The sequence below is a fragment of the Pygocentrus nattereri genome, chromosome 5, assembly GCF_015220715.1.
Source record: "Pygocentrus nattereri isolate fPygNat1 chromosome 5, fPygNat1.pri, whole genome shotgun sequence".
NCBI lineage: Eukaryota > Metazoa > Chordata > Actinopteri > Characiformes > Serrasalmidae > Pygocentrus > Pygocentrus nattereri.
Window position 1 is genome coordinate 37,520,302 of NC_051215.1, and position 24,315 is coordinate 37,544,616.

The following is a 24,315-nucleotide window of genomic DNA, read 5'->3' on the forward strand; positions in this document are numbered from 1 at the left end:
GCACTTGCTTGATGTTTTGTCCATGACAGGGCTCAAAGTGTGATTTGTATTTAACACAGTGGTGTTAAAGTGAATTACACTTTAATTACCCCAGTTGCAAAAAATACCAATTCTCTCATAATGCTGCTTTAAATAAATGAATGAATGACTTAATAAAATTCTGTAACCAAACAAATGAACAAACAAATGAATTTCAAAAAATCAACTAACATAATTTGTTACATGCAAGCATGTTTTTTTTGGGGGGGGGTAGGGGTGTTTGTGTCTTGCTCTCTCATGGTCTCTTCCTTCAAGGAGGTACCTGCTCTGGAACCAATCAGAGTCCTGGCTGGAACAGTTGAGGGAGGAGCCTGTGTTTTAAAAGAGGCCTTTGAGATGGCTGAAGAGAGAGAGGAGTGATCATGTGTGCTGTTTTAGTTTGTTTTTCATCTCTTGTGTTGGGAGTGTGCTTTGTTTGAGGTATTTTACCAGTGCTTCTTTTAACTTAGTCTTTTATGTTAGAGGAAGTATTTTAGTTTTGGTATTTTACCTGCACACTTTTAACTTTGTTTTACAAACCAGGGTTTCAAACAGGTGAGAGGAGTGTGCCTATACATTTGCACCACATAGATGTCTGCTCTTTCTAGCTCTGTGGTCAGAGGGGGCGCACTGCCACTTGAACTTTTGGTTACTGGCTAGGGAAGTTTAGAGTAGTTGGCTTTTGTTTCCTTTTTTTTTTTTTAGATTGGCTAAGTACTTTTTTTTGGAGGGAAGGCAAACCCCCTTATCTCCAAGTCACAGTTGAATCCCTTCTTGGCCTCCAGTTCCTTTGTATAGGGCCTTTTTTTAAAAAAAAATAGCCTGCTGCATCTCTCTACAAATTTAAGTTTTTTTTTCTTTTTCTTAAATTTGTTCTTGAAAAAGGTCCTAAGTTCTTACCTAAGAACAAATCCTAAATAAGAAAACATTGGTGACTGTCAGAATCTTCATGAAAACTGCATAAGTGGGTTTTAAGATGAAATATCTTCTTAAGAATGGTTGGTGAATGAGTTCCAGTGTTCTTTGAACTATTTTAGGCTAATGGTAGTTGAAGTATGTTTTCTTTTCTTAAGCAATCTTACCCCAAATTGCCCAGACATGTTTATTGCATAACTTTTGCTTTTGTTTTGTGCTGGGGAATTGAGGCTGATGTAGCTAACAAGTAATAGAAGTCTGTCAGAAAAATTATGGTCACACAGATTTCCATTAGTTTGCTATGTAAGCCTTGGAGCTCTAGAGTAAAAGTAAAGCAAACTTATGATGGTTGATCAAATATCTTTGAGAGAGATGGAAAATCGCAAGTTATTGAACATACTTCTGAGTCATGGGTATAAATTTTGTATGCAGAGATATAAGGGGTCCAATTAAAAAAGGGTGATTGCTGCCTGCTCTACTGGTAGTTGTGCAACTACTTCAAGTTCGTCTAACAACCTCTTTCGCAAAGAAGCAGCCATCATGCAACATGTCATTGTTTTCTAGATTTAGTCCAAATTGCATGTACAGATGACCTTTTGTGGCACACTCTTAAAGATTTTCCCTCTGTTGGTCACTATTATGAAACGTCTTGAAAAGTGATATGTATTGACATGATCCCAATGAGCCATTCTCAAACAGCAGGTCCCATCATGCACACAGGGCAGGTGGAATGCCATCATTTACCCACCAGCCTCTCAGTCAGCACCTGCCCCAGAGCTGTGAACCTACACCCGCAGAGAGAAACCTGCTAACACATTCTTCTGCTTCCTCCATCAGCCTCTCTCCTCATCTCCTCTCGCTTTAGAGCTCAACGCTGTATAAGTGAAGCTCCAGCTGCTTATATCTGACACCTCTGTCTGCATGGAGGTCTCTGGTTGCTCTCAAAGATCAGATGGTGGGCCAATATGACTTAACATAGCTTTCTGCATGCCTGTTACAGTCCAAAGGAAAACTTCATTTGGCTTGTGACTGAGGAACTTGAATCCTTTGGGCTTTTAACAGTAAACAGTTAACACATTGTTCTGGCTTTTTTTATTAATGAACTGAAGAGAATAACATGGTGAACAACCCCTTTGGCTTAAAGGATTTAGTAATAAAATTAACTAGCGCTCCATGTACTTGTGCTGGAGGCATGTCTGATTTCACTGAAGCTAGACCGGGGTGGGGACAGGTTTGGTTGAAGCTCGTTATGCTGATTCTACTTTTACATTTCTAACAAAAAAGTAATGTCTGCCCTGTGCAGTGAACCCAGCAGTTGGTGGATTTACAAGGAGGCTGTGAGATCATTTCTACACTTTCCACGGGCTTGTAAATCACTGGCTGTTTCAATATGCACAGTTCCAAATGACTTTACCGCAACACACCCACTCCTCCATACTTCACACAGACATGAGGTTGTGCACTGTCCTCTGTCCTTGTATTCTACTGCTCAGTAGTGGCAGCAGATTGGGTTCTTGTCAGTGGGTAACATTAGGGCACACTGAGGGCATTTTCTTGGGCCTTCTTCCATTGGCCTGTGTGGATTTTGTTGATATTTTCACATATGTTTTGTGTCACTGTATGGTTGTGCTTAAATATGTCATGAAACATTAACTATTAATACTAACAGTACTCACAGCACAGTAAAGCAATAAATAAGCTGAACTAAAAAAAAAACAAAAACTGCACTTCAGTTGCAAACAATGTGCATTGTTTTAATTCCACAGTGGTGTTATTGGTACAACCTAATTGAGAACATGTGAACTTTGTTTTACTGGAAACAGAAGCATTAATACATTCCAGATGACTCCATGGGGTTCCAGCTGAATGTGTCTAAATACATGTTGATGTGAGATAAACTACATTATTACATAAAGGTGGCCTATATGGCGAAAACCAGTTCTACCTTCTAGGCAAAATCACTGTCTATAGTTATTTGCAAAAGATTGGGCGCCTCTGGTCACATTTTTTTGTTTTTCTACATGAAAATAAGTTAACACAACATGTCCATAGAATACACTTGTGCATGTTTTAATGCAAAAGTACTGTTCATATGCTGGATTTAACATATTATAAAATGTGGCCTGTGCAAAAGTTTTTTTTCAGTATGTTAGTCAGCAAATAAAACCAATAAAGCACATATTTGGAGGATGTGCTTATTTTCAGACTGTTATATGAAAAAATTGACTAGGGGCGTTCAAACTTTTCATACAACCACATTTTCTATCTTTTTAAGAACTTGTGTTGTAGCAACCCCCCACCCCCCACCCTCATGCCACCAGTGAAAGAATAACAAGACCTAGAAGAGTGCATTAGTGAAAGTTGCTGGTTTTGGTTTCGCCAGAGTTCTGGCTTTTAAGATTTTCCCGCTCTTAAGCAGGGCTTTCTAGGGCTTTCCATGCTGTCACAAAGGTCCCTGGGAGAGGCTGTAATTATTCTGCAGTAAAAGCTGAGTGGGAGCACACCACTCCATGTGCTGTGGCTTTGGCTGCCAAACCCTGTTTACGTTTCACCCCTAAAGCGCATCACCGACAGTGCGACTACAGCAAGAACCATAATTGGACAGACCTGCACAAGGACAGCACATGTATCTGACATTGCTGCACATCCTCTTTAGAGTAAGCAGCTTGCTTTAATCTGTTTTAAGGGTTAGTCTTTTAGTCAGCAGATGTTCAACTTAAAGACAAACAAATGAAATGTTTGACCTGAAAGAACCACATCACCGTATGAGGAACTGGTGTTTTTTAATTTGCAAAAATTATTACCATCAGAGTTTTGCATTATTGAGATTATGAAACTCTCTCTAAACGAAATAACATTCACTGAGGAGAATTTCAAATGTACAGTTTGTATAATAGTGTATGCAAATAACAGCAGCACATCTATACACATCAGAAATGATAAAAAAAAATCTGCAATACAATTAGTGGGTAAATATCAGCGTTGATGTGTTTTTCTATAGCAGCATGTAAATTACTTCTGTTCCGTTTCAGCTTCTTATCTTTTTAAAACAAAGATTTGAGTTGACCAGTTGACCAGAATGCATGGTAATATTTCTTACAGTGCAATAAAATCACCCCAGAGGTGTGATTCTAAAACATAAAAGAATAAATAAAAATAAAAGCTGTGCTTTATACTTCTACAGCTCCTATTCAGTGATTTTGGATTACTGGCAGTATCCTCACTGCTGTAAAGGATTTCTCTAATAGCCTTTTGGACCCAGGCGTATTTTTTTATTCTATGGTATTAATTCATTTAAGGGTTATCAGTGGAATAATGTCTGCTGAATAGCATCTAAAGAAGGCTCTGGTTGGTAATCTCATATATTCACCCATGTTTCTTTGGGTTAACTGTTTCTGCCATGAAGGCAGCTTGCAGCCAAGGTAGCTTACTTCAGTTAAGGAGAAGACCGTTAAAGCTGCCCACCAGGACAAACTAAAAAGGCACTTTAGTCAAGATTTTTAGCTCAGAGTGTCTGTCTTAAAGCTGGTCCTTAAGAATGATTAACAGCCTTTCAAATTAAGAACAACTTCTTATACTGAACCTCATAATGCTGTCATTACCATTTCTATATGTTTTGTTGCTTTTGATTCTACATTTTAATTGGTTACTTGTTGCTTTTGCTTCTGTGCTTTTGTTGTTAATGTATCATTGCTTCTTGTTAATGTGCACCGCCTAGATTACTTAAACAGTAACAATAACAACAATTATAACAGTAAATTAAAACATTTTAGGCTTTGCTTACATATTCATAGACAATTTCCACAGATACAATATTATACCGCATTGGAATTCTTAAAGCTTGAAGTTGTGCAAAATGCTTGAAACATTACAAGCATTAAAAAAACAAGTATGAATAAATGACTTAAGTATAATATTTCACTAACTCGCTACATTTTCAAGGCAAAATGAGTAAGAGCCCCTGAAGGCTATGAAATCAGTGCTCTAAGTCATACATGGTACATTAAAATATAAATCCAATCATACGAGGACATAACACAGTTGATGAAAATGTCTAGTGTACTTCCTGTGCCATAATTAATACTACAGGAGTGCAGCAAATGATCAGAACAGCACTGCAACTCAGACTCAGTCCACATGATTAACATCAGATAACTCGCGCGGCAGCATTTCAACACCACTCCAAACAGACGAGTACAGCCGTCGTGCTGAGGAAACTGTGGAATAACTTAAGGTGGAAAGAAGCCAGAGCTCGTTCACGAGGGGGTTTCTGATTGCCACTGGTTGCCTTGAAGAAGCAAGATGCTCTGCAATACTTCCAGCCACACTTTGTAACAGAAGAGGTACTGTTCCTGAAACCAGAGAAAAATAGCAAATTCATATACTCAACTTTATTAATGACACCCAGCCAGTGCAATTTTTATATCAGTGTCCTAGGTCATGAGTCATATTTCATGACATAAGTCATATTTTAAAGTATCAACTACGTCCCTCTTCTTGAAACTGCAGGACATTCCATTTAGACAGATAATGAAAGGCTGTTTAAATCAGCACAGTTATCAGGGGTTGGCTCGAGTCTGACAGGTCTCCCAACTCTAGACTGACCTGCAGGCATTCTAATTAGGAGGGGTTTGGAAAAGTAATGATTCACAGTGTGATTTTATACACTTCACCTTACAGCAGCCTGTTTGACAGAGAGAACGTTCTCTTCATGCGAGTGCCGGCTTACTGACCTTGGTCTGAATCATCCCATAGCGCTGCAGCCGCATCTCCCTCACAATCTCACTCACATTAATCTGAAAGAGTAGATGCAGGTGTGTGTTTGTTATGAGCTTGTGGGAACAGGTCATGCATCTTCATCACATGTAATTGCTTTTTTTTCAACAAAAAAAAAAGATGTGAGACAAACAAAATGTTTTGTTTTTTTAAGCCAATGCATCTTACATCATTTAAACAGCACAGGCTTTGCATTTACAATTATAAATAAACTACTAAATTGCAGTCTTTTCACAAAACCTGCATTTCTACAGGTTGTCATGCCTATTTTTTGTTCTTCACTCATTTCTATCTGTTTCTAAGAAAACTGCTTAGACAAATGTTCAAGCTTGTGCATTATAGTGAAACATGTGATGGCCACAGTTTTATATGCTTTTTTTCATCATCTTTCACTTTCATCATTTGCTGTCTTTCCATCACTGTAACCTTTTATATCAGGCATGTGGAACAAGCAGAGGCAGCACACACCAAGTTTATTATCACTTTGATTTTTGCCTCCTGTCACTATAGAAGCATGCACAAAATGTAGTGGGTTTAGTATGGCATTATGATTAGCTAGTGGGGCACTGCTCCATTAAATGACCCCCTGTTACTGGCCCTTGTAAAGTGATAGAAATATGTACCAAAGATAGCAATAAAGGGAGCATCCCTGAAAGGCTCAGTCGTTCACAAGCAAGGATGGGGCGAGGTTCACCACTTTGTGAACAACTGCATGAGCAAATAGTCCAACAGTTTAAGAACAACGTTTCTCAACATGCAACTGCAAGGAATTTAGGGATTTCATCATCTACAGTCCATAATATCATCAAAAGATTCAGAGAATCTGGAGAAATCTCTCCAAGTAAGCGGCAAGGCAGAAAACCAACATCGAATGCCCGTGACCTTCGATCCCTCAGGCAGCACTGCATTAAAAACCGACATCATTCTGTAACGGATATTACCACATGGGCTCAGGAACACTTCAGAAAACCACTGTCAGTGAACACAGTTCGTTGCTCCATCTACAAGTGCAAGTTAAAACTCTGCCATGCAAAGCGAAAGCCATATATCAACAACACATAGAAATGCCGTCAGCTTCTCTGGGCCTGAGCTCATCTGAGATGGACTGACACAAAGTGGAAAAGTGTCCTGTGGTCTGACGAGTCCACATTTCAAAATGTTTTTGGAAATCATGGACATCGTGTCCTCCAGGCCAAAGAGGAAAAGGACTGTCCGGATTGTTATCAGTGCAAAGTTCAAAAGTCAGCATCTCTGATGGTATGGGGGTGTCTTAGTGCCCATGGCATGGGTAACTTGCACATCTGTGAAGGCATCATTAATGCTGAAAGGTACATACAGGTTTTGGAGCAACATATGCTGCCATCCAAGCAACGTCTTTTTCAGGGACATCCCTGCTTATTTCAGCAAGACAATGCCAAGCCACATTCTGCACGTGTTACGACAGCGTGGCTTTGTATTAAAAGACTGTGGGTACTAGACTGGCCCGCCTGCAGTCCAGACCTGTCTCCCATTGAAAATGTGTGGCGCATTATGAAGTGCAAAATATGACAATGGAGACCCCGGACTGTTGAGCAACTGAAGTTGTACATCAAGCAAGAATGGGAAAGAATTCCACCTACAAAGCTTCAACAATTAGTGTCCTCAGTTCCCAAACGCTTATTGAGTGTTGTTAAAAGGAAAGGTGATGTAACACAGTGGTAAACATGCCCCTGTCCCAACTTCTTTGGAACGTGTTGTAGGCATCAAATTCAAAATGAGTGAATATTTGCGAAAAACAATGAAGTTTATCCATGTGAACATTAAATATCTTGTCTTTGTAGCGTATTTAATTGAATATAGGTTGAAAAGGATTTGCAAATCATCATATTCTGTTTTATTTATGTTTTACACAATGTCCCAACTCCATTGGAATTGGGGTTGTATGATGATGACTGAGAAGAGCTGGGACAGCTGCATAAAAACATCAATCTAATATGTTTTAAATGTTAAATGTCCCACCACAGTATTAGTTGTTAGTGATGAAATGGTTACCAGTTTCAAGGTACATCCTGGTCAAATTCTATCTGAATTATCATTAAAACCATGGTCAATTACCACACATTTAAAATACATGTTTAATATTAAATTTTCCAGCATCAACTAAACGTAGAAACTCTAACAACTCCCTGATGCAAGCATGCAACATGGGTTTGCCTTTTGTCAGTGACAGCACTCCAGAGACTTCAGTCTACTTCATAGTCTGAAGTATGATCATGTTTTGATTTTTATTAGAGTGCAAAGGGAAACTTGATAAAGTGGTCACCCTGTCTGCAGAACATGCAGAAAGAAAATCACGAAAGAGGGCAACACTTCAAATCTTAAGATTCATCTTCATGGCATCCAGTCATTACTTTAGCAAAGGTGTTCTGATGAACTGTGCATCCTTGCTGAAGCGTCCTAGCACGTATCGTAGCACATATTTAGAAGTAGCTCTGCACATTAAACTCCAGGTAAGATATTTTGGTAGCTGAAGTAAGAAGTAATGTTGAGCTGAGTCTGTAGTGAATTAACATTAAAGACAGAATAAATTGTTTGAATGCTCTCAGTTTGTGTATCAGTAGTTTTTGAACACTTTCAGCAGATTTTAAGAATACTGTGATAATACTGAGAATGGTCTCATTTTATTACATCAATCATAATATTACATTTTCATAGTGTTTCATCTCTAGTTGTGGTTGTGATGGCCCACTAAGGTCCCCACATGTAACATCAACATGGGTTGTGTGTGTTGGGTATTGGAGTGTGCTGGGGATTTCATGTAGTTTAATGCAGTTTTTAAAATGTAGCTTAATGTGTTCCACATAAGTATCGAAATACACTGTTATTTATACTATGTATATAGCTCTCTGATTCTTTGTAACATTTCTAACACTGCTCATATCTTGTGCTAATGGTTGCAAATTTAACATTGTTAAAATGTATACTTTTCTATGCTAGGAGTATAGCACACTAGCAAGAAGAGTCAGACCATGGGTTGGAACCGTTTTAACACTTTATTGAGCTCACCGGATGTGTTTTGCCGCCTTCTTTGTTTGTTCCCCAGGAACCATGTCTGCAGCATGGGTCAGTGGGTGGTGCTTAAGAGGGGGTGCGGGCTTAGGGAGCTTGTCTTATAGACATGCTTGGAATTCTGGAAAATGTGGACTAGACTATCTGGAACCTTTCTAGGGGGTAAACCAGAAGTACTCAGAGAGCTATGTGAATAATGTGTAACATTACTGTTTTTATACCTAATATTGAAATATTATTTTGTGTGTTGGGAATGTGCTGTGAAATGGGAAACAGCGTTATTAAGGTGGAGAAGGTACCTTGTGGATTGTTTATGGTTTCACCCATGTTGTTAAAAGTGGCCATGTTGCCCTGATTTGGGAAAAAAAGGAGGTTTTGCCTGGCCAGAACCTTGTGTCCCCATAAGGGGTAATAAATGTTCAAATTGACTCCTTGTTGTGCTCCTTTGCTTTCGGTCACACCCTGACAGTGGTATTTTTTTTTTTTTTATTATAACACTCAAAAAGTGAAAGAATGTACTTTTATTTTGTTATACTCACAGTGAGGTCTTTCTCAATGAGGCTGAGAATGACATCAATGCAGATGAGGACGCCGGCCCGGCCAATGCCAGCACTGCAGTGCACTGTGATGGGCCCTTTGGAGTGAACCGCCCGCATGTAGCGGATAAAGTGCACCAGCTGCTTGGACGAACGTGGAGTGCCATGGTCTGGCCAAGTGGTAAATTTCAGATGTGTCACAAAGTGAGTGGCTCCAGTCTAGAATTTAGCACAGGACGCAGTTATAACAAAAACCAGTGCCAAAGCGCTTTCCCATTCTTACACTATAAATATATTTGGAGGCAATAGTCCTGTTCTTCTACAAAGTACAAAGAAATGTGTTAAAATTACTGTAATATCATTACAATATTATAATAAATTTCATGGCAATAAACATGCTATGCATGCTGCAACTACAGATTTTGTTGAAAAACACTGGGGTTCTTACCAAATTTGGTACCTTTTTGAGCACTGAACTGACAATTTTGTCTATTTTCTCAAAGTCAAAAGTGTGAATGTAAACAAATCTTGAAGCATTTTATAGCAGACATTCTAATCCAGAGAGACTTTAATCGTGTTACAGAGCTAGGTGAATGTAGTATTAGGAGTCTTGCCCAAGGATTCTTACTGATATCATGGTGTGCTAGTCTAGGCAGGGAATCAAACACTAGTTTGCTGTGTGAAGAGCAGCAATATTCATCACTATGCTACACCAATGTAGAGAGGTCAAGAATAATATGATAATCATGATAATTTTGGTCACTATAATCATGATATTAAATTGTCATACTGTTTCATCTCTAGTAGTGTTACATGAAAAAAAAAAAAACAATCATAAAGTATTACACACTGAACAAAAATATAAATGCAACACTTGTTTTTGCTCCCATTTTTCATGACCTGAACTCAAAGGTCTAAGACTTTTTCTATGTACACAAAAGGCCTTTTTCTCTCAAATATTGTCTGGTCAGAAAACTAGTCAGTATCTGGTGTGACCACCATTTGCCTCACGCAGTGCAACACATCTCCTTCGCATACAGTTGATCAGGATGTTGATTGTGGCCTGTGGAATGTTGGTCCACTCCTCTTCAATGGCTGGGCGAAGTTGCTGGATATTTGCAGGAACTAGAACACATTGTTGTATATGCCGATCCAGAGCATCCCAAACATGCTCAATGGGTGACATGTCTGGTGAGTATGCTAGCCATGCATGAACTGGGATGTTTTCAGCTTCCAGGAATTGGGTACAGATCCTTGCATCATGGGGCCATGCATTATCATGCTGCAACATGAGGTGATGGTCGTGGATGAATGGCACAACAATGAGCCTCAGGATCTCATCATGGTATCTTTGTGCGTTCAAAATGCCATCAATAAAATGCACCCGTGTTCATTGTCTATAACATTAGCCTGCCCATACCATAACCCCACCGCCACAGTGGGCCACTCGATTCACAATGTTGACATCAGCAAACCGCTCACCCATACGACACCATACATGTAGTCTGCCATCTGCCTTGTACAGTGAAAACTGGGATTCATCCATGAAAAGAAAACCTCTCCAATGTGGTGGACATTCCTGCAGTCAGCATGCCAATTGCACGCTCCCTCAAGACTTGCGACATCTGTGGCATTGTGCTGTATGATAAAACTGCTCATTTTAGAGTGGCCTTTTATTGTGGCCAGCCTAAGGCACACCTGTGCAATAATCATGCTGTCTAATCAGCATCTTGATATGCCACACCTGTGAGGTGGATAGATTATTGGCAAAGGAGAAGTGTTCACTAACTAGACAAATTTGTTAACAATATTTGAGAGAAAAAGGCCTTTTGTGTACATAGAAAAAGTCTTAGATCTTTGAGTTCAGCTCATGAAAAATGGGAGCAAAAACAAAAGTGTTGTGTTTCTATTTTTGCTCAGTGTAATTTACCCTGACCTCTTAACATGACCACTTAATGTTAACTTATTGGACAAGCACTGAACACTAGCTTTCTTTTCCTAACATCTCACCTCTTTCTCTACCATCTTGATGATCTTGATGTGGAAGTAGTCCTGGATCTGGTAGTTGTCCAGGATCAACTGGTAGCGGCCAGTTTCCATGGGAACATTCAGCTTCTCGGGCCAGTACTTGTGGCATTTGACCCTACCATGCTCGACTTCCTGGGTCATCATGGCGATGACGTTGGACTTGTTCTCCCACACCATCTGCCAGAAACAGTCCTGAGTGCTAGGCAGAGGGCCCTGTGATGAAATGTAGAAAAACTCCTCTGTGCCCACTTTCATCCGGATGTAGCTGGCATTGATGTAATCCTGTGTCTCTCCCACTGGAACACGTGTCTCATCATCTGTGTGCATGGAGATAAGAGAGACCAAATTAATTGAGGTTTTAGCTTCATATCTGTTTTAATGCTGCCATTTGCGTTACTTTAAACTGCAGTGCAACTGGATATCATCGCTGTCCAATGAAAAACATGTATCTCATTTGAGGTCAGCAGCTGTTCTTTACATTGTGTTAAAATTTAATGATAACTGGACCAATAGAAATGGTCCAAAATTGCTTAGAATAAAAACTTTTTCTTTTAATGTACATTGAAAATTTTTGCTCTCTCCTGTAAAGTTTCTACTTTGGAGATACTTGGTTTTCATTGGATAGTGACGATATGTAACACATATTGCTACAGGTTAAGCCCCAAATAAAACTTTCTCTGAATGTGAGCTCAGGGCCATTTTGTGCAATAAGTTAGAATGCATGTTGTTAATATTGAATTGGTTTAATAATAGATTGCTAAAGTTACTGATGAAACACAAAGTTATATTCATCTGAATTGCCAAGTGCAAATATTTTAATGTATTCATGAGTATCAGGGGACAACAAAAACTGTTGCAGCTTTCCTTCAACAGACTACTCCATCTCCAAATGCAAGCACGAAGGTGCTTCATGAGGCTAAAGTTATATTCTCATTTTCATTCTCAATGTACATTCCCCGGACTCTCATACTCTAGTGTGAAAGCATGTGCATTGTTTGCATTTTAATCAGAAAGCCAGGTCAAAGTTTGATATGTGGCCAATGCAGTTCATCAACAAAATGAGTGCTGTTGGCTTTGAAAGCTAACAATCATATTAATCTACTGTCTATAAATACAAAATGTGAAGAAAGGAAGGAACAGAGTGTCCCATGGTGCAATAAATAAAGCCAAATAAATAAAACAAGCTGGCTGCTGGGTCATTCGAGCAGGAAAAACAGGCCACGGGTGAGCACAGGAGGAGAGGTGTGATATGAGTGTGTGGAGAGGAATGTTCCCCTAGACTATTCCCATGGTAGCCATGTTGGTTGATGCAGCCATGTTTGGTGGGAAGGTAGGGGGGGGTGTAGGGGTTGTTGAGGTGTCTCTGGGGTTTGTCGGGGGGTTGGTAATGTAGTTCTCACTATATTTCCCTGTTAGCTTGCTGACTGTTCTGGGCCTACATGTAACACTCTACAAGGGGCCTGCCTGTAAAAACATGTTCAACAGCCATGTGGGAAGGAAAGAAGTGGGGTTCAAGTAAAAGGGTGAAAGAGAAAAACAAAGAAAGGGGTACACAGGGGGAAGTGGAGAGTAGGTAAATGCGTGCGGAGCCGTCCTCACAATGGGTGGCATCAGGCTTCCTGTAGAAGGCCGAAGCCCTTGAACTGCTTCCAGCAAAAACAGCAGTTAAGTCCCAGGGGCCTCACACTTTGCGATGCTGGACCCTTTTATTCAGGGAACAGAAGCCCAGTGAGCAGGCACGATAATAAACAAACACTCCACGCCAGGCCAGGGCCAGTCTGCCTCCCGCCGCCACATGAAGCGTTGCATTGTGCCTGGCTGCCTGCCTTTCAGCACACACATACACCCCTGTGTCTGCTCTTCAGGGGCTCTGCACAGCTCTCCCCACAAACAGCACTAGCCCTCGGGTTCAGAAATCACACACTTACAGCCTGACCCTTCACATGACCACAAGTGAGGAGGCTGATTACCATAACAATGAAAGAAGAGCTGCCAGACACTTCTTGTTCTGGATTTTTTTTTTTATCGATCTAGAAGATGTTTTAATGGCAAAACTTTTTGAAATAACAGTGAAAACTGGAGAAATAAAACACTTAAAACATCCCATAAAAATAAATAACCAACATGGATGCAATAGAAGAACTATTTTTTTGTCTTCTAAAGTACCTGACAATAAGAGTTTGAGAGGAAGATTTCCAAGGAATCCTTTTAATAGTTATTACACAAGAAAATGATTAAAACTAAGAAAAAAATCAAGTTGCACATATTAATGGTAGAATGGTAATTGTACAAACCGCACTTGGTACCATTTTAAAAGACATAACGATTAGTTGGGAAGATTTCACACAATAAGTCACACAGTAAGGTGAAGGAGCTTCCTATAGTTGTTAGAGACAAAAATTATTCAACAACACTCGAATGGAAAAAGCTACGCAGCCCTAGCAAAGGCTTTAAACATCCCTGTCAGACAAACTGGTTCAATAATACATTACTGGAACGTTCATGCAACTACAACTTACCATCCCCGGAGACATTTGCCATGCATGATTTCTCTCAGGCTAATGATAAGGAACGTAAGAGAAAAGCCAGCAGCCGCTTGAAAAGAGTTGCAGAATGACTTGAAAGCCACCGTTACGAGTTACACAGTGAACGACATGCAAACGCACAGCAATAATTTCCATTGTTTACTCCTTGAAAAAAAGCCAAAAAAGCACAGAGAGACACCTAAACTTTGACCACAAAGATTTTGACAATTAAAACTGTACAGGGCTAGCTATATTCTAGGTAGTACATATCATCGAAGGAAACATGAATGGAGTGAGATAATGGGAGATTTCAGAGGAGAATGGCCAAGAAACTTAATCTGTGGAGAAGAGTGATATTTCAGCAAGGCAATGCAAACATAAAGCCAAAACAACACAAGAGTGACCTCTCTCCTGTCTTGAATCCTGTGACAAGGGCACTGAAAAGTCCAACAGAGGGACCCTCGTAACCCTGGGGAATTAAAGATGGTTTACTAAAAGAAATGGGCCAAAATAGAGCGACAATGCTGCAAAAAAATACAATAAGGGAGTGGACAATGTAGGAAACACACATAGACATACACATATACACGCTGAAGCAACCTCAAGGCAAACTCCTCCTCAGCTACCAGCAAACATAACAGAATGCGAAAGTCACACAGGATAGGTAAAGAAGGCAGCAAAACCACAAAAAGGGATTGAATTGAGTCCAAAAACACAAGCACACACCTACATGCTGGTCATGTAAACTGACACCCTTTAATGGTGAGACACCCGGCAGCAAACCACCTTGGAGTGGCTGCATTTCATTTAATTACAGTGTCATGTCAAGCAGAGGTTTCTATCATTTGGCAAAAATAAACATCGCTTTTCCTCTCCTTCCACCCACTGTCAGCGCTAAAAACCTGCCCTTCAGCCCCTTATGTTTTCTCACTCAAGTTTAAACAGCATAAAGGTTTAAATGTTTCTGTTATGGGTATAAAGGCTAAAGTCTGGCAATATGGTGATAAAAGCCTTCAATAAGGGAACTACTGAATGAATTTGTGTTGTGAGTAAAGGAACGTTTTTAGCTGTGACATCGTCTAGTTCAGATTATGTGCTTTGGAGGACGGCTTACAGGGCAGGATATCTCTGTATCTGTTCTTCTCCCGGTTCTCTGGTGCTTTTCCAACCAGGCAGTTGTCTGAGGGCTTCAAATGTTCCAAGGCCTGCAGCAAAAAGAGATATATTTTCTCTTCTTTAGAACGTTTCATTTAGTAGTGAAATGAAAGAAAAGTATCGGGACTGTTTTGATATATATTCATGAGCTTTGTGAACCCATAGAGTACTTTGAAAACTAAGAGTAGGTATTTGTTTGCTGAACACAAAAGCCAAAGAGCATACCGTAAACTCTTTCACCAGCTCCTGCTGATCCAGTTGACTCTGGAGGATCTGAATCAGGGCTTTGAGCCTGGCCCCTGAGTACTGGCTGTTCTTAGGTGGGCTTATAAGTGCAAGACTGGACAGCTCCTCTTCTGACACGATAGGGCGATCTAAAAGAAACCAAAGGACAAGTGCAGCTCTTATTTAGTCTATACATGTTTAAAACAATTTTTTTGTGACAATTTTAACACTAAATGTTCACATTTAATCTACAAGGCTACAGTGACAGTACTCTGGAACCTAGCTTAAAAAAATAACAGCACTGTAGACTATGAAAGTGTAATACTTTCATAAGGATAAGAACAAAATCTCAGGAAAAATTGTGAATCTGAAAAACCTTTTGAAAGTTGCGTAACATAAAGGTTTTATACTAATTCATCCATATATCCAATTCAAGGCCTATTTCAAAAACCTGGATTCCACGCATATAAATTATTATTACTGTCAAGTGTTCAGCTTCTTTTACCTGTGTGAGGTATTGTTTCTAGAGAGGAGGTTCGAGCGGGGTCATCATCGTCCTCATCATCATCATCGTCACTGCTCCAGCCGTCTGAGTGGCTTTGCTCCACATTCGTGGTAGAATTTTCTAAATGCTGCTTCTGGGGGTCTGTCCTGAAGGGGGTACGGGGCAGGTATGAGCAGAGACCTTGACCACATTGCTATGTTCCGGGGGGGGCTGTTATCATGCAAGGCTGATTTTCCTGCGATTTTTCCACCTAAAATGTAAAAAAGCTGCTAATTGCAACTGCTGTGTGCTACAAGATACACTAGGCTACACAAGGCTACCAGCCAAACGACTGTCAGTAATGTTGGCAAGTTGGTCCTTCATTGATTTCATTCATAACTCTTTGGTGCCCCCTTCTGTTACATACCATTAAGAACAACAACTGCGCAGTTCAGTGTCTTCAGCTTTGGCTTGATGAGCCATTTATTGCAACACAAGTCATAGCGTTTAGGCTGAGTAACCCAATTGACCACTGTTTTATAGATGGGTTTGCTGAGTCACAGTCAGTGTGACAGAGGCTTACAGGTCAAGTTCAAGGCGCTGCAAAAAAACTCTTTGTACTAATATATAAAATTATGAACCCTAAAAGGCTTCTGTGTGAGGAATCACTAGCTTTAAAGTTTTATGGCAGTGAAAATAAGAGCAAAGACCTCACTGGACAGAGATAGAAATGACACTTACCTGCCCTGAAGCATGTCTGTAACACCCAGAGATGGGCAACACCTCTGAAAGGTAGGTGTAGTGTTTCGGCTATCCTGCAGAGAGGGGAGGGGAAAGGCAAAGAAAGGGTTATTGGGTAAGTGCAGTGGCCATTACGGCCACTCTGAGGCACCTATGTTGTCACCTGAGTGTCGGTCTCTTCCGGTAACAGAAATATGAGGCGGCATGCTAATTAATTTTATAGAAGAAAAGCGCACCACCTCAGAGACATACACATGATAATATACAGGAGGAATGGACAGTGAAGAACAAACTAAATGCATTGCAGTAATATGTATTTACATTATTTTATTCAAATGTGTATGAAAACAAATGCACCAATTTTGGTTATAAACAGACTGTTCTGAAAGATACATGCTGGAATAAGTAAACAAAGCTCCACACTGTTTTCTGGGGAGCAGGCTGTAAAAGTGGGGCTGTTTTGGTGTACCTGCTCAGTTTCCATCCTTATCCTATGACACTCTGATGGCTGGAAAGACAAATGATCCTCCTGCACCTGTGGGTCTGAGGTTACTCCTACCACACAAAATAACACCACACACTTAACCTTAATCAAACATGCTCAGTGAGCTGTTGAGGCAGTTTCTGACAGTGTAAGCACTTACAGTACTTACTTACAGCATAGACGGTACATACTGGCATATTATGTGTACATTATTTTAACTGTATATCTTCATTGTCATGATAAAATTCCAAAAATGGTAATTTCATAGTGGAAGGTAAAAACATTCTTAAATTACAACGTAAGTTAAAACAACAGGATTTTTAAATTATACTGAAGCATCTCTATTGTTTCATTCATAAAGAAAATTTTATTTCCAAACTGGAAGAAGTTTTAAAACATTATAAAGGCCAGCTGGGATTTTGAAATTCTGTAAAAAAAAAAAAAAGACAAAAATGTAGATACAAGGTCTTACTCTGACAATGACAACATAGTGCTATTGGATTTGACTAAATGAGACATGTAGCCAGACATAGGGAGATGACTGACTTGTGGTGCTGGATGCACTGTGTTCCTGAAGGGCCTCAGTGGAGGAGCTAGAGCCGGAGCAGGTAGTGACAGGCACAATGTCTCTGCACACTGTGAGCTGAACAGTGCCCTCTGCTTTCCGTAGAATATCCACCACTTTACTGTGGCTCAATCCCGAGACAATCACTCCATTCACCTGTACACAGTTATTGATAAGTTGACATGCTTTATAGGGTTTGGGTTTTGATTATTTTGGTCTTCAGCACCTAAACAAAAATAGGAATGATGAGACATTCTTTGGATGCCATAACTAGAGCTGCATATTGTTCAGTAACTGATATGTCATCAGCCTTAATAGTACTGATATTTTAGAAGTATGCAATACTATCCAATCATGACATTATTGTTCAATGAGTAGCCAAACACATATGTTCTTTGCATTTTGATCAAAAGTAATTCAGGTCAAATATTGTCTGTTTTCAGTTGGAAGGTTTACTGCAGTATGGTATTTTGTTCACATCATGCAGCTCTTACCAGAATATTTAACCCCTTAAATGGCCAGGGCAGACCAGCAGGCCCAAAGTTTTATTACATACTTCTGTAACTTAAGAATAGCTCATCCAGATTACACTGAAGTTCCTGTAGTTACTGAATAATAAGCCTCCGTATGCAATAAGCCTGGGAATTTAATCATTTAACAAGAAGTGAAATGAAGAGAACCTTTTCAAAATTTCTGCATTATTCAATTACTGAAATGTAACCAAGGTCACTGGGTGGAACATGTGGTTATCATGTCCAATATAGCCATTTTATTTACTATTTAAAACAGCCATGTGGCTTCTGAGTTGATAATGTTAGTATTAGAAAAATAAGGGCAAATCTGAAATAGATAGTTGTGGTACTATTTTTCCTCATTGCACACCTTGTTCCCATCACCACTGCTGTGAATAATCTTGACTCTTTATATTTCTCTAGAATGAAGCATTTCAATTATTAGGGCTTAATAGACTTTAATTTCGAGAAAGAACATGTTCAATTCCCCCTTTTTAACTCTCCCTCTACAGTAATAAAAAGTAATAATTAGTAATAATTAGCTCAATTTGAAAGGTATGTATTTGGGCAAATCTTTGACTCATTTGTTTTCAATGTATTGCAATAATTATTGCAAAAATCTAAAATATTGTAATTATGCTTTTCTCTGTATCATTAAGCTCTGTCATGGAGCATACATGACCTAACTGATTATTATTTTACAGGTGTGCTCACTCAAGTCCACCATCATCTAAAACTATAAATGATTGTAGTCAAACATTTCTGTTTAAAAAAACATTAGTTAAATTTGTAGTATGTAAATGGCAATAAAAATGGAATGCCTCTTCACTGAGAGTCACCTCCAAGAGGATATCTCCTATACGCAGCCGTCCATCCTGGTCGGCTACACTCCCACAGCAGATGTCCCTGACTCGCAGATTGCTCCCGTTGGTACCGCCTGCCAGAGAAAAGCCCAGGCCACCTCTCTCAGGTTTAGTAAACTCTACCTGAACAATGCAACTCTAAAAGAAAGACAGAGAAATATAACCTGATAAAAATGTGACTGCAGTTTTATGAGGAGCCCTAAAGGTCAGCAAAGCCCCTTTAATCAGAGAAAACCCTTTGAGCTGCTGTTAGAGTCCACACTAGTGATTCCACAAAATGATAGAACAAGTCCTGTTTGTACAGTAAAATATTAATACACGAATCAAGGGCAGGGGGATGTGACAAAGGCAGCTAACAGTGAATGGAAAGAGGGACTACAGAGCTGGACTCAGGTTTCAGTGTCATCATTAAGATACAGAGCACACGGAAAAGTTACCTCCTGTTCCAAGGTTACAGACGACCTATGCCTTAATCTCACTGCGTTTTCGCTCAGAGCTTTAACTGCAGAAACAGAAAAAAGAAAGGTGAGAACAAGGGACAATGAGTGAGAGACTTTGAGATGGACTAATACATGCAAAGTCATAACTACACTGTAAAAAATTAGTTGATGTTTTAACTTTAAAAGAGTGAGTAACCTGATTGCCTTAAAATAAGGAGGCATCTAATAGTAAGTTAACAGAATAATAATCTGTTTTACATTCTGTTAGCTTGAGGTCCTACAAAATAAAAAATTAAGACAACTTTACATTACTTACTTCTTAAGTTAAACTATTGAATCTTTTTATTTACAGTTAATTCTGTATTAGTTTTGTAATACTTTCTACTAATAATAAATCTTTGAATAAATAGCTGAATATTATTTAAGAGGTTAAGCTTTTATATCTATAATTTTTACAAAAAATGAGCAAATTACATAAGAGTAGTTTTTGCTGATATCACTGTAGATATACAGTACACAGTACATACAGCATATGGTGATAATCCAATTTCACACCTTTTCACATTTTTACAGAACAGAAAAATAAATATCAAATCTGCTAATAAAAATAATAATAATAATAATAATAAAAACAGGCAATGTGACAGTTTCCAAACTCACGGCAGTCTCCCTCCTCTGCAGCCACCCCAAGGGGAGATGTCCTGACTGATGCAATGCTCCGAAAGGTGAGAAGCACTGGCCTTTTCAGGCACTGCTGGACCCCCCGGCTAGCTGTTGCCGAGCAACCTGGGTGCCCACTAGATCAGCTAGGACGGGTCCATCAGGCACGACAAAAATGTTGCGTGATCGTCCAGAGGAGGCCAAGGCCCTCGCTAATAATTAATCCTGCACCACATGCCCTTTGAGCCGGACAAGCTTTGTCTGTCAGCATAGAGCTAATGCTACTGCACTCTGGATACAGAGACACAGGAAACCTTACCATCGTCAGATACTGCTTCCACTTCACATGAGCTGGACTCCTCAAAGCGAGGGAGAAACTTCTTCTCTTTCTTCCACTCAAACAAACCTAGAGATGAAGCAGATGAGAATGAACCTCCATTTGGCTTTTTTCTACATCATCTTTGCATTAACTTACATTGAAAGTTAAGAACATTTTTGGCTTTTCCGATAAAAGTACTGACTTCAGAGATATGTTTATTTTAGACTACAACAACATTAGTTTCATAGCTAATACAAATATTTAGTGATAAATAAAAAACAACACTAATATCTGACTAGAAGCCTAGAAATTAAGGGGTTTATACGGCCCAAGCATATGCATTTTTTAAAAAGAGTTATCAGGATTAATCAAAAAGTCATTGCATCATTTGTTGCTATATGAGATATATTTAAGCAAAATGAAAACCTTGTAAGTTTAACCCAACTTAAATGAACAGAATCAAACATAGTCAGGTCTGAGGAGGAGGAAGTGCTCCCCTCTAATCTGAGCTGACACTGCACTCAAAATGTCGCTGTGGTCACCGAAGCATTCAGTGAAGCCTGTGCTGCGGTGGCAGCCACCGGAGCAGCTCACTGTCTCACTTCTGTCACTTCAGACTAGAGTGAGATGTGTCGGCCATGACTCTGCCTGCTGCAGCCTCACGCGCCCACAGCAACAGAGAGCACACACACATACACAAACACATTCAGCCTGCCAGCCCAGGGGAAGGTTATATATTATATACTGAACAGTCTGACTCATAACAGCATCTAATACACTTTTGGTGTGGACACAGAGAATGCATTAATAAAACGAGGGTCCTTGATGGAGTTCATTTAAGAGATTCCAGAAGAGCACATACAAACCAACAGTTAAAATGGTTCAGTGAAAATTCCTACCATTCCATTTGCCCTTGGGTGTCACAGGTTGATCGTCTCTGCAGCAAACAAACAAGAAAAAAAAGAATCAATAAAGACTATTTGACTTTCTTAATTATTGCTGGTATTTATTATATATCATCTGTAAACAAGTGAAGCTTTTGAGGACAAACAGTGGGTTCATCTTTGGTTTATGAAACGTGCTGCAATACCTTCCAATACTCAGTAAAAACTTTGATACTATTAGAATTACACTACAAAAAAAAATAAGAATCATGTTAGCTTGAAATTTTAACCTTTTACATACAACTTAAGACTACAAAATCCAGTTTAAGTTGAGCTTACTCAGAAAAGCAGTAAATCTGGTTTAAACATTAAAAATTCTTCTGCTTTAAAGGAGGCAGAATTAAATTTACTGTTATAGTCAACTTAAAAGTTACAAGTTTTTGACCTTTGACTAAAGTAAGTACAAAAGTATAAGTATAAAAATATGCAGAAAGTTGACTTAAAATATTCACGCTGGCCTAACTTTATTATAGTGTATGGATCCTCACCTCATGGCTTTGAGTTTGACTTTGCGTGAGGCATTCTCACAGGCTTTCACTGCATCCTCCAGAGTCATGCCAAGGGTGCACATGCCACTGATGTAGACAATTCTGTCATTGGGCTGAATGCTGCCCTCCTCACTGGCGGGAGAGTTTGGCACCACTTCCTGAACATAAATGCCCTGCCACTTGCTGCCAATTCCCCCTGTCAGCTTTATACCTATAATAAAAAAACACATTTAAATTGGAGAATGAAGAGAGCTCTGCATGGTTCTGTAGTCTTACACGGGCCTTTTCAGACAAAACTTTAGGTAGGCGATGCTAAGCATAGTGTAAATCTGGTCCATCACTACAATCAATTTTGCATTAAGTAATTAACATCTGAATATTAACACATATCCATTTATATTTATGTAGAAGTATAATGTCTTACCCATTTGACCAGGGGGGGGCTTGTATATAATGATGTCTTGAAGGGTGTCTGGTGGTGGAGGGGGCAACAGGTTCTGCACAGCTCTGCCCAGCACCATGTGGAGTCTTTTAGAAGAGTACCTTAGAATTCTCATGGCCACTTCATCTGTCACATTGGTTACATTATGACCATTCACCTAAAATGTGATGGATCATGTCAGACAAACCTGTTTCATATACAGTCATGTGAAAAAATTTGGACAACCCATGAAAACCTTTGCCTTTTGGACTTTTGACCTTAATTTTAACCACATTGTGAGATGGAGGTAACATAACTAAACAAAACTGAAGAAATGTCTTTGTTTTTTTGTGCAGAAAAAGTTAGGACACCACCACATTTATTACTTCTTAACATGCCTAAGATTAGAATGAGGCCTCCAGAAAGAAGTCTGTAGATGCATATAAGTCTGGGAAGAGATTTAAAAAGATTTCAAAACAATTACAAATCAGCCAATCTACTATCTGGAAAATAATTTTCAAATGACAAACATTTAAAACTACTGACGACATGGCCAGGACACACCACAGTTGAGCACAAGAACCATATACCAACTGTGAAGCTTGGAAGTGGAAATGTCATGGTTTGGGGCTGCCTTGCTGCAGCAGTGGTAAACCCTCCATCATAGAAATCACTAGGTATTCTGCATTGCATCAGAGAGTGCTTGAGGAAGATTTGACATCATCTGTCCAAAATCTGAACCTGAAGTGGAGGTGGGGCATGCAACATGACAATGACCCAAAGCATTCCAGTATATCTACCAAGGAATGGTTCAAAAGAAAGAAATGGAGAATTTTGGAATGACTAAGTCAAAGTCCAGATCCTTATCCTATTGAGATGCTGGGGGATGATTTAAAATAGGCTATGCATGCAAGAAACCTATCAAACATCACACAGCTGAAAGCATTCTGCAGGGAGGAGTGGGGAAAAAAAATCTTTGTCAATGTCAGAGAATGGTAGACATTTACAGGCAACATCTAGCTGAGGTACCACCTATTAGGGCATAGGGTGTCCTAGCTTTTTCCTCAGTAGAATTTTTTGTAGAGATTTAATCCATGACTGGAAAATAGGCTGTGTTTAGCTATGATATGTAATTAATTACCATGATAAGTCTGTCCCCTGGTCTGAGCCGCCCATCTGCTTTGGCTGGATTATCCAGGATATCCTGAATGTAATAGCAGCCATCTAGTTTACTCCTGGTGATGGTGAACCCAAAACTGCCACTCCATGATTTACTGAGTGTCACTGTGAGCTCAAACTCCTTTAACACATCCTGTTTTCAAACATAAAAAACATCTACACTGAATACATAAAACCCACACCTGTATGTATACCAACTCACACTTCTTACAGTGCATATGCAGACTACATCGCTAGTACCTTTCTGGGGTCTTCATCATCTTCTTCCTCATCATCATCCCAGCCATTGTTGGTGCTTGTTGGTGGGTCTGGAGTAGGCTGGGCTGGGGTAGCAGGTAATTGTTCTGTGGCTTGAGGTGGGCTGTGAGGTGGTAGAAAAGGTGGAAGAAAGGGTGGAGGTAATGTGAGAGGTATAGGAGGGGTCAGAACTCTGGTAGAGGCAGTGCTGCAGCTGGGTGGACTGCCTGAAGTGGTGGTGATGGTCAGGTATTCCTCATCAGCTAAGATAGCCAGCCCATTAGCCATGAAGCTTGCCCTACTCCCATCAAGGTCCTCAGTGAGGTCACTGTAATCAGCAATCATTAAGTTACTCCCCAGAGCACACAGTATTATTTTGCACAATGTGTCAAAATTTGGGTGCTACTTTAAAACTACAATGGATTAAACAGCTCAATACCTTCAGGTTCCAAAAGGCTAACACAACACTGTATTAGGCCTATAGGCAAACAAAATTGCATTCTAATTTGATTGGGATGGGTAGAGTCACATCCATTAGCATATCTAAAACAGACAGCTGAAGAGTTCTTTTCAGTAGCATATGTGACTTCATGCTACTAGAAGCAAAGCACATTATTTTATAATACATTTGTTTTAAACATAGTGTGATGAGCTATATTGAATGTCCTTTTCTCACCTTCCAACTTTCCCTTAGAACATATTATATGAGGCCTTGTTTATTGCTATAAGCTGCTTGTTAGATTTATTTAACA

General features: G+C 39.6%; 1 protein-coding gene across 3 annotated transcripts in view; it reads right to left on the bottom strand.

Moving 5' to 3' along the window:
- Positions 1-3,271: 3,271 nt before the first annotated feature.
- The window catches only part of ptpn20 (protein tyrosine phosphatase non-receptor type 20), a 40,053-nt gene continuing 19,009 nt past the window's right edge, over positions 3,272-24,315 (bottom strand). For 2 of the 3 annotated variants that reach the window (XM_017724061.2, XM_017724044.2), the window contains 18 exons: positions 23,567-23,891; positions 23,289-23,459; positions 22,151-22,325; positions 21,727-21,937; positions 21,194-21,231; positions 20,295-20,381; positions 19,313-19,377; positions 18,852-19,013; positions 17,482-17,656; positions 16,921-17,006; positions 16,452-16,525; positions 15,732-15,877; positions 15,227-15,375; positions 14,961-15,051; positions 11,304-11,638; positions 9,297-9,512; positions 5,667-5,729; positions 3,272-5,285 (listed from right to left, as the gene is read on the bottom strand). In XM_017724061.2, the coding sequence (XP_017579550.1) occupies positions 5,190-5,285; positions 5,667-5,729; positions 9,297-9,512; positions 11,304-11,638; positions 14,961-15,051; positions 15,227-15,375; positions 15,732-15,877; positions 16,452-16,525; positions 16,921-17,006; positions 17,482-17,656; positions 18,852-19,013; positions 19,313-19,377; positions 20,295-20,381; positions 21,194-21,231; positions 21,727-21,937; positions 22,151-22,325; positions 23,289-23,459; positions 23,567-23,891 (2,665 nt within the window). In that variant the 3' untranslated portion in view covers positions 3,272-5,189. Of the gene's footprint in view, positions 5,286-5,666; positions 5,730-9,296; positions 9,513-11,303; positions 11,639-14,960; positions 15,052-15,226; positions 15,376-15,731; positions 15,982-16,451; positions 16,526-16,920; positions 17,007-17,481; positions 17,657-18,851; positions 19,014-19,312; positions 19,378-20,294; positions 20,382-21,193; positions 21,232-21,726; positions 21,938-22,150; positions 22,326-23,288; positions 23,460-23,566; positions 23,892-24,315 lie in introns of those variants that run through there. The other variant, XM_017724069.2, reaches the window with a different exon arrangement.